The sequence below is a fragment of the Melopsittacus undulatus genome, chromosome 14 (genome assembly GCF_012275295.1).
Source record: "Melopsittacus undulatus isolate bMelUnd1 chromosome 14, bMelUnd1.mat.Z, whole genome shotgun sequence".
In the NCBI taxonomy this organism is placed as follows: Eukaryota; Metazoa; Chordata; class Aves; order Psittaciformes; family Psittaculidae; genus Melopsittacus; species Melopsittacus undulatus.
This window is the reverse complement of record NC_047540.1, coordinates 1,819,121-1,829,010: the sequence shown is the minus strand read 5'-3', so window position 1 is coordinate 1,829,010 and position 9,890 is coordinate 1,819,121. Positions and strand designations below refer to the sequence as shown.

Here is a 9,890-nt window from a genome sequence, read left to right as displayed (position 1 = left end):
CCACAGCTCTGGGGAGCTCTACGGGGAGCTCCACTCCTAACAGATGCCCAAGTCCTCCCAACCCATCACCGCTCCCCAAAGGCACAGCAACAAGCTCAGCCTTCAGCATGGACTCTGCCCCCCCAGCATCCACCCAGGCAGCATCCAGGGAAGAGAGATCCTCTCCCTGTCCTCCTGGTGCCACTTGGACTGTCACAGTCACAGTTCCATCAGAACAGGCTTTGGGATGAGAGCAGGTCCTTACCAGGGCAACATTCCTGCTGGAGAGCAGCAGCACGCACCCCAGTGGCCAGCACTCCATTCACACCTTTCAGTTCTTGAGTCATTCCAAGAAAAAGCAGCTCTGGTAACTTGGGTAAAAATTTATTTTACATACAGACCACTGCAACTGAACTATAAATCAAGAGAAGTTATTTTTCCTTTCGAGGAAGGGACCAGCTGGCCTGAGATTAACAAAGTCTAAGCCTGAGAGCTGGGATTTTAGGTTGGAAATCAGATCTTGGGGTGTGTAGGGAAGCATCTTTCCAAGCACCATCCAGTTCAGTGAGAGCTGCAGGACTCAAACTGCAGGTCAGATGCACTGCATAGTGCTGGAAGCAGATTCCCAGAGTCAGCTCGGACCTTTCCGAAGCCAAACTTGCTGAGAGAGATGATGCCTGGAAAGACACGGATGCATTTCCAGTGCCTTGTTCAGCTCTCAAACTGGAAACAGAAGTGGTGAAACACACAATGTGTGTGAAGTACAAAACATCGAGTTACAGGGCAGCAGACAAACAGGACAGCAATAATGGTGGGGGGACTCCTAAGCCAAGTGTTCTACATGTAGCGGGGTCCTGGCCAAGTTCCTACTGTGGCCCTAGTTCAAATGGACAGAGTACAAAAAAAATACTTTGACCAATAATTATACTGAAACCAACTCAACTGAAAAGCAATTCTTACTCTAGGTGCCAATGAGTCCTTTAAAGCAGGGAGGGGACTGAGGAGCTGCACCTGGGCAGTGCCAGGATCATTCCCGCTGCTCCATTTTTACTTTGGGAGGTCTCAGGAAGGTCCTGTTTTTCTTCTCTTTCTTCCCCTTTGTATTGGCCTGGAAATTCCTCCAGCTGTCCACACGACCATCCCGGCTTTCCTGGGAACAACAGGGAGGAAACAGGGAGTTAAGTAGTGCAAGAGCCAAGGAATGTTTGGTTTGTATAAGAGATCTCAACAGCAATGTCCCCCTTATGCAGCATGTAGCATCCTGGCTGCTGGGACACACACTGTGAAGGCAGCACAGTGGAACTACAACTGAGTTTACACCACAGGCACCAGCATAAGCCCCATGCTGGTTTCTTGTTTCAGAAGCAAGCAGCTTGGGTTGTGCAGTCCTCACTACAGCCTCCTGAGTCCTCTGATGTGCAAAGGCAACAAGAAACCTCATCTCCACTGGATTTTCCTAATCTGTCAGTACAGAACATGCCATCTTCTTACTCTGGTCTCACATCCTTGAGATAGCTCCCCTTGTGCTGCAGCTTTCAGAGGAGAGAGAAGGGAAACATCTGCCTTCTCTCCCTCTCCTTGCCCCCAGCTTCAACACAAAGACACAACCAGAGAAGGCCTCTGGTGCCCTCTTGTTTCTCCCCTCCCTGGCTGATTACCTCAAAGTTCTTCTGCCATTCTCGCTCTCGTTTAGCTTTCTCTTGTGCCTCTATTTCCTCTTCCCTCTGCCGCTTCCTAGAAGGGAAACCACAAAGAAGTAGTGAACCCACAACATCTGCTTTAAAGAAACATGGAATCACTTTCAAAACACCTTGGGCAGCTCTTCTGATTTCTTGGCAGATTAAAGTGCTTCTCAGATCAGAAGAGACAAATACACACCCCTAAGACAGCAAACAGCAGGGAAGAACAGTGAGCAGAGACGGTGGCTTGGCACCACTGACAGCACACATGTACTCAACTAGGGAGTCAGCTTCTCTTGCTCAGCAGAACAAGTTGGACTCCTTTAGAACTAGTGGTAAGTTTCTATAAGTGTTGAGAACACACATTGTGTGAGAAGTGAATAAACACCTGAGCATGCAAGGCAAGAATGAAGGTTCACCTGCCATCAAAAGCAGTGCCCTGCAACTACCTCCCAGACTTAGACTTTTCCAAGACTCTGTGATTCCTTATCTTCCCTGAGGAAGCATGAAGGGGGAAGAGCCCGAACTGCACAAGCAGAGTGCTGCTCATACCTTTCGTGCATTTCTTTCGCTTCTCTTTCTTTCCTCTTAATTTCCAGTTCAGCAAAGAGCTTCATCGTCTGCTTGTATACAGCTTGTTTGAACTGCGAAACACAAACCCAGCCTCAAAGTAATGCCCATGAACACAGGGAGAGATGACTGCTTTACATAGGAATGTAAGAAGCATAAAAAGAAAGTGAACCATATGCCCATAAACCCCATATTCTGCCTTGACAGTAGTCAGTAAAAGTGAGATATGGAAAAGGCAAACCATTACTGTTCAGTAACTTCCCAGCAGATCATCTTGATGGGGTGTGAAAGGCACTGGCTTTCCAGTAGGGAGTATCAGTACACTTAAAATAAACTTCATTATTAAAGAACAGCAAGAGATTTCTAAAAATCAATGGGAAGTACAATTGCAATGGGGTTACTGTGGTGAAATCAAGAGGGAAAAGAGAAAGATGCCAATGGCAAAACCAATGCTGTCAGTGTCTGATAATCATCCATCATTCTGTTCAAACCTCTAGGATAACTTTTCAGGCTAGAACTCAGGTAAGAACAGCTAGGTTTTATGTCATGCCTTTTCTAGATAAAGTGATTTATGGCATAACAGCACATCTATCCTCAAGTGCTATTCAGAAGAAACAGCCAAAACAGCTCTTACTGCAAAACATCACTAACAGCACGTTTAGACTCACTGCAGTGGGTTCTATACTGGCAACAGGAACACCACAGTCCCTGCATTCACAATACAAGAAATTCAACCCAAGACGACAGCATGGTGCACAAGCTATGAAGACTTGCTCCAGAGAACATAGTATTCTGATCTATGTAATCTCAGGATAGATTTACTCTTTACACTACAGTTACGTTATTTTCTAACATGTACAGGTATTACCCACACATGGTACTCTTGAAACAGATTCTGTCCTCCCTAGTTTCTCTGCCCAGTAAATGACTTACAACTTCAGGATCATCCTCTTCTACAGTGGCTGGTTTCCCATCCTTCTTCAACTGCTTCTTCTTTTCTTTCACCTAAAGATTAAGAACAAAAGTGAGAGACAGAAGATTTGCTAGGGCTTATAGAACTGTGCCCAAGTAGTTCTGCATCCCTGCTCCACTGTGGGGGAGGCTCTCTGGATGACAGTGATTTCTTGATGTGGATCAATGTTTTATTTTCAACCAAAACCTCCTGGTCCTAGATCCAGATAAATACGTATGAGATCACTACCACATGAACTGTAGTCATTAAAAATACTATGTTAGACACTATTTATTCAACCCAATCCCTCAGATGGGCTCTGTTCTTGTTCTAAGTTATTTTTATATCTAATACACACCATCCAAACCAGGAGGATGTCTCTTTTGCTTTGTAATAGTCAAAAGACTAACAACACCAAGCAGAAAATAAAGCGTTCCTTGGTTTAGAGTATCTGACTGCTCCCATATCATCTGCTTTCTCAAGCTTGTTGTGTTTTAGTCCACTCACATCACTCAACTTCTTGGCTAATGCGATCCAAGCTCATTTTCTTATCTTATAGGTCATTTCCCCCCAACTTCTCTTGCTGTCACCACTTATTTTCTTCCACCTACAGACATCTGAACTGCATCATCCATTTACAGACCTGAAAAAACCCCATATGTAGGTCAGATCCTGTGCTCTGACCTAATTATTTCAAGTACTGAATTTCACTGAATTATCTTGCACTGAGCTCAACAGCAGTCTTGGACAATGCACGTTTTGTTCATGCCAGGAAGAGCTCAGAAGCCACCTGCACAGCTTTGCTCAGCTCATCTTTTAATGGCCTAATGTACCAAACAGTAAATGAGAAATGACTGGTTACCCCTCACCCCCACTCCTGGATGTTCCTGTGGAATACTTACAGTGTGTTCCACATATTCTTTTCCTGCCTGGATCACATCCAAGGCTCTCTTCTTCTGCTCCTGATCTAGCAGCAACTTGTACGCTTTATCTACAGCTAACAAAAAGCATCAACATTAATAGCACCAGTAATCCCATTCACAAAGCACCACAAGATTGCTCCTTCTTGACCATACAGCTTTTGCCTCCTAGAATTCGGGGGGGGGACTCGTTTGGTCAGGTTTTGGGGGGTTTTGTGTGTGTGGCTTTCTTTAAATGTATCTGGGTATGTGATATCACCATTAATTGAGTTTTGGGGTATAATAGTGACAGAAACTGTCACACACCTTTGGAATTGGGGGGGGGGGGTGAAAGCATCAGTCCTACCAAGTGATATAGTCATAGGGCGTTATGTAAGCTTAAGGTGCATAATGCAAGGTGTACACCTAAACCCATGGCATTACTTCTGCCATATGGTCCTGGAATAAAATCTAATGCTCGGATTAAACAGTTTCTCTCGCACAACCTCGAAGACCCAGGGCCGTGGCTGTCCCCGGGGCCGGCTGACGATGCCGTTATCGCCACCTGGTGACGCTTTGTGCTTGAAACGCTACCCCACACCTCATGTAAAGAGCCTCTGCAGCAGCTCTGCCCCCTCAGTAGAACATCCATCCCTAATAAACCCTGAAACCAGCTACAGAGAAACAGCTGTCCAGCTATTGCCGTGCAGCAGCCCGAGGAAAAGGTGAGAGCATTACCTTCAAACGCCTTCTGGGCTCTGTCTGCATCATCTTGGTTTTTGTCTGGATGCACCAATATTGACAACTGCAAGAGAAAGGATCTTGCTATCGAGATCATTGTAAAAGATGGAGCATTTCAGAGATTTCTGTGGGATGAGGGAACAGTCTGACATAGGGGATCACATTCCTTTGTATACAGACAAGCCAGCTGACAACATGTACCAGTATGCATCAGTAAAAGATTAGAAATCAAACACAATCCCTACAATAAACAGGCTGAGATGTGCAGAACATGAGCATCCTTCGGCTGCAGTGCCTGGGGCTGATAGGAACCCTGTGATCACCCAAACCTAGTATTCTTGGTCTTAAGAAGAAACAAACTTACACAGATCAACCTCAACCCAAGTTAACCTCTTAATCAGCATCCTAAGAAGGTCTCCGCTATCCCCAAGGCTGTTCAAATATCAAACTGCTTAAAAGAGTGGGGAAGTTTTTCCTTAGGCTCCTTTACTGAAAGTCAAGAAAACTCCTTCCTGTACTCTCTATCCAGGAGAGAGAGGCAGGACACTGCTCCCTACAATCCTTAGGGCATCCTAACTGGGCTGGAAAGCACATCCTTTACCTTCTTCTTCAAACCTTCTCCATGTGGCTTGTTTTCCTGACTCCTGAGTTTTGCTGTTGCTGTGTGGCCTCTCAAGTTTGTCTGCATCTTTCCTGGTTCAAAACCAGCCACAGTGTGGCAACTGACATTGCAGCAGTGCTGAAGAGTGCAAAATGATGACTTCCTGGACCCTACAGATGGCACTTTCTAGTTCACAGGACAAAGGTTTGCTTCTGGTACTAAACAGCAGCATGCTGCTCATTTACTCCATGATTTGCTATGCCAATATCTTTTTCCTCCTGTTGGCAGCTCCACACTCTATATTCAGGTGTTAGATCTCATCAATACATGATTCCATTCCATTCTCCCTATTTCTACGTGCTCCAGGTAACTCAGCCACCAAAAATGACTACTGAAATTCTCAAAGAAACCTCAAAGCAAATACACTTCTGGATCCAAGTCTGTGTGTTTGAGAAAAATACCTTTGGTCAGCTCTTCCGAGAGATCCTGACCTTCTCTTTGAGCTGAAGTTCCATAATCTGGTTATACATGGGCAGATCAGTGTGCAATAGCCCCACCACACACTTCACAGGCAAAGGGACACTTCTGCAGCTCTCCTCTTGTTGATACAAAGATTGTTTTATGCACTTCTTCCCAAAACAGCTACTCCTCTACCCAGATACAGCTTTACCACCATCTGCCTTGTCCCCAAGCACAGCTGCACAATAATCACTACAGGGCTTCAAGTTTCCTTCCAGAAGCTCCAAGTGCAAAAGCCAAATACCTGCCGGAATCTTTTCTTTATCTCTTCATCTGTGGCTTCAGGATCCATCTGCAGGACCTAAAAGAGACCATAAGAGTTCGATGATACTACCATGTTTCATGTTTTGAGAGCAAGCTCTAAACACATGGCTCCTGGTGCACAGACTCAACACCAGAAAGCTCCCCCCCATCAGGGAACTGCTTCAGGACCTGAGTTTTCATCCAGTAAAGTAGAAACACCACATCTGGGACACTGTTTGTGTGTGCACACACTCCTCTAACTACGCCAGTGTCCTTTCCACACTCAAGTCTCATGTGGACAGCTGCCATCCCTAAATAGTCACAATTGGTCTAAGCCTCCAACTAGTCCTGCAGCAGTGCTTAATTTGGCAGAAACTGAAGACACGGTGGCTTTGATCCTGTCAGATCGTTCACAACTGAAACTTTGGGCAGAAAACCATATAACTTTGGGCAGAACTTCATTTTATCATTTTGAAAGATAGGAGAGTTTTACTGTTTGGTCTCCATGAATGAGCTCAGATCTTTGTCTATAGAACTTTAGGGATATGGCAGAGTTTTGCAGCTCTTTGGTGATTTACTGAACAGAAGTCCTATGCAAGAAGTGAGCCTGCTCAATGCAAACACACACTGGTATGACATGAACAAGAGCTACAGTCTACTTCTAAATGGCTTTCCTGATTTACTCCCCAGGTCAGATACTAAGATCTACACAGAACTGGACATGGTCACGGTGAATGTGCTGGCTGATGTGGCTGAACAGCCCTAAATTGGGACTACAAAGCATCTGAGGGTTTAAAAAGGCAGATGAGGATGATCTCAAGCAGGAACACATGCAGTGAAAGCCAGCTCCAGATGAACACCAGGTGGTTTATTTACTCTCTTCCTCGGGCTTTCATACTCATTAAGACTTTGTCACTGATTGCAATTGGAATTAAAGAGTGTGATGTGCAAGGGAATTAGCCGTGTTCCAGTGACTCCTCAAAGGTTGCTCACTACTGTGAGCAGCCAGACTCCTCCTCTTACCCTATGAGCATCCAAAACAAAAGCCAGAACTGGAAGTGCTAAGCCAAGAGTGCTCAGAACATGTCACCTGTAGCTGCTACCTTCTCATTCAGGCTCCCTAGCATCGACCTCGCAAACCTTCCTGTGCTGTTGCACAAGGAAAATGTGTCAAAAGAGTATCATTTGCACCTGATATAAACCAGTGACAAACACACACACCATCCTCCTGCCTTCTGAAAGCTCCTGCGCTGTAACCTACATCCAGAGAACTTCTTTCTGTCTTTATCGTCAGCCTTTCTACTGAAATAAATACTCAGGAAATGGGGAGGTTGGAACACCGAGTCAGAAGGGAGGATAAAGCATTCAAACCAACCTCAAAAGGGTTCAGGTTGAAATAGGAAGATCCAGGTCGGGTCAGCCGGTCGATTTGGTTTTTGGATGTTAGAACCGAGTCTCGTTTTTCAATTTGCTTTACCTGAAGAACAAGAGAGGCTGACATGAACTGACCATCATGACATGCTTACCTGCCTTCCCGGGGGATTACTACACCAGTCATCACTGTTGCGTACTACAACTCACAACCCCCTTGTGCATCTGAAACATGCATTTCACTCACACACAGCAGAGCAGCTTTCAGTCAATTTTACAGCATGACAGTGTTGTTAACATTTCATTTTAACTGTACAAAAGCGCTTCTGCTTGGGTTTTGTACAGCTGTGGCTTTTCCCCTCACTTTGCTCCTACACCATCACTGTCATCCCGATTCCTTGGAAACCTGCTGCGCTGCTGCTTTCAACCCACCTATTGAACACCTTAAGTGACACTGGCGCACGTACCCAAGCCTGCTTCATTCTGACACAGCTCATTTAGCTCTGTTCACGTCGCAGCATTACCAAACCAAACTGTGCTTTTAACACTTAACGTTCACCTTTATTCAGACAAACAAGCACCCAGAAACCGGCCCCACGTTCGTGTGGACGGGCTCAGCAAACACCTCCCCGGGCTGCCGGAAGGGCTCGTCCCGGTAAAAGGCCGAGCAGCGGCGCACGGTGGAGAGAGCCCCGGGACGGCTCCCACGGGCGCTGAGCGCTCGGCTCCGTCCCCGCTCACCACGGAGGCTGCTCCGGAAGGAAGCGGCAACAGTTCCGCCCCAGCCGCTCGCCCCCTTCTCTTCCCTCCACCCACCATTCGCTCCCCGCCCGCGGCCCAGGGCCCGCCCCGGGGCCCCGCTCGGTGCGGCCGGGCCGGGCCGGGCAGGCTGGGCCGGGATCGGGGTGCGCTGAGGCCGCGGCTCGGTCCCGGTACCTCGCTATAGAAGGTAAGGAACGCCTCCTCCGCGGCACCGCCAGCCCCGGGCTCCGCCGCCGCCGCCATTGCCGCCGCCACCACCACGTGACGCGACGCGACGCAACGCAACCACACGTGATCACGGCGTTTAAGCCGGCAAGGGAAGGGGCATGTGACGGCGGCGCAGCGCTGTTAGCGGCAGGCGCCGGTCCCCTCACTCCCCGTGGTGCGGCCTGAAGGGACCGAGCGGCCCGGTCCGGTCCGGTCCGGCCTGGCCTTGCCCCGGGGGAAGGAGCTACCGCTGCCCGGCCGCTCTCCGTGCGCTCCGCACCGGGCCGCAGCACCGCAGGCAGCAGGTAGGAAGCGGTGACTGCGCAGGCGCGCGCCGTGACGTAGCGGCGGCGGGGGGGGCGGGTCCCGTCCGCGCAGCGCTCCAAGGGCAGCGGGCGATGGCGGCGGCAGCGGCGGCGAGGGGCGGCCTGCGCGGGGCCCTGGTGCTGCAGCAGCAGCGCTGGAGCTCGGGCTCGGGCGCTGACCAGGTGAGGAGGGGGTTGCCGGTGTCCGGGGGGGGTTGCCGGTGTCCGGGGGGGGTTGCCGGTGTCCGGGGGGGGCTGCCGGTGTCCGCGGGGCTCTGCCGGTGTCCGGGGGGCTCTGCCGGTGTCCGCGGTGCCCGCTCACCGCCGGGCCGTGCCCCGCTCACCGCCTCTCTCCCCGCAGCTGGGTGAGCTGGGCAAAGGCGCCGGGAAGGGCGGCGGCGGCGGCGGCGCCATCCGTGAGGCCGGAGGGGCCTTCGGGAAGAAGCAGGCGGCGGAGGAGGAGCGGTACTTCAGGTGAGCGGGACCCGCGGCCTCCCCCCGCAGCCACCGCCGTGTGCGGCTGCTGCAGCGTGCGCCGCCCTTTGCTTGCAGGGAGAAGGAGAGGGAGCAGATCTCGGCCCTCCGGAAACACCATGAGGAGGAGATTGATCATCACCAGAAAGAGATAGAGCGGCTGCAGAGAGAAATCGAGCGCCATAAGCATAAGATCAAGGAGCTTAAGCAAGATAACTGAGCCGACACTGAATGTACCCGGCCAATGCTGATTGTGGTGTAAAGCAGCGTTGAAGACTGTATGTATGCTTTGGCCAACATAATCCAAATTCCAATTATACTGTGGCCTGTAACAATGTCAAATAAACTGCTCAGTCTCTTTGCTGTTCAGTAACTGCTTAGAAATAATCCACTGTTTTGGGGTTAACTATAAGTGTGATTCCAATGTAATGCTGTACTCCTGAGCAGGCAGGCCTGGACAGAACTGCCCTGCTTTCATTAGTTACAGCAGTGGAGTCACTGCTTACACTTGGTGTCATAATTTTACAGGTAAAGCTGTGAGAAAAGTTGGGGGAAATAGTACCTGTGTAGAGAGCCCTTCACACTAGA

The 9,890-nt window shown here is 49.2% G+C and overlaps 2 protein-coding genes across 2 annotated transcripts; one reads left to right on the top strand and one right to left on the bottom strand.

Annotated features, from left to right (window-relative positions):
* Positions 1–347: 347 nt before the first annotated feature.
* Positions 348–8,720, bottom strand: DNAJC8 (DnaJ heat shock protein family (Hsp40) member C8). The gene is made up of 9 exons (XM_034069319.1): positions 8,491–8,720; positions 7,559–7,660; positions 6,185–6,241; positions 4,818–4,884; positions 4,083–4,177; positions 3,162–3,233; positions 2,211–2,302; positions 1,638–1,713; positions 348–1,129 (listed from the first exon to the last, which is right to left on the bottom strand). Exons 1-9 carry the CDS (start codon positions 8,557–8,559, stop codon positions 1,007–1,009), a joined length of 753 nt encoding a protein of 250 aa, XP_033925210.1. The 5' UTR covers positions 8,560–8,720; the 3' UTR covers positions 348–1,006.
* A 144-nt stretch (positions 8,721–8,864) lies between these two features.
* ATP5IF1 (ATP synthase inhibitory factor subunit 1) lies at positions 8,865–9,675 on the top strand. Its single transcript, XM_034069320.1, has 3 exons — positions 8,865–9,011; positions 9,190–9,302; positions 9,381–9,675. The coding sequence occupies exons 1-3, from the start codon at positions 8,922–8,924 to the stop codon at positions 9,520–9,522; spliced, it is 345 nt and encodes a 114-aa protein (XP_033925211.1). The 5' UTR covers positions 8,865–8,921; the 3' UTR covers positions 9,523–9,675.
* The last annotated feature ends 215 nt before the right edge of the window (positions 9,676–9,890 follow it).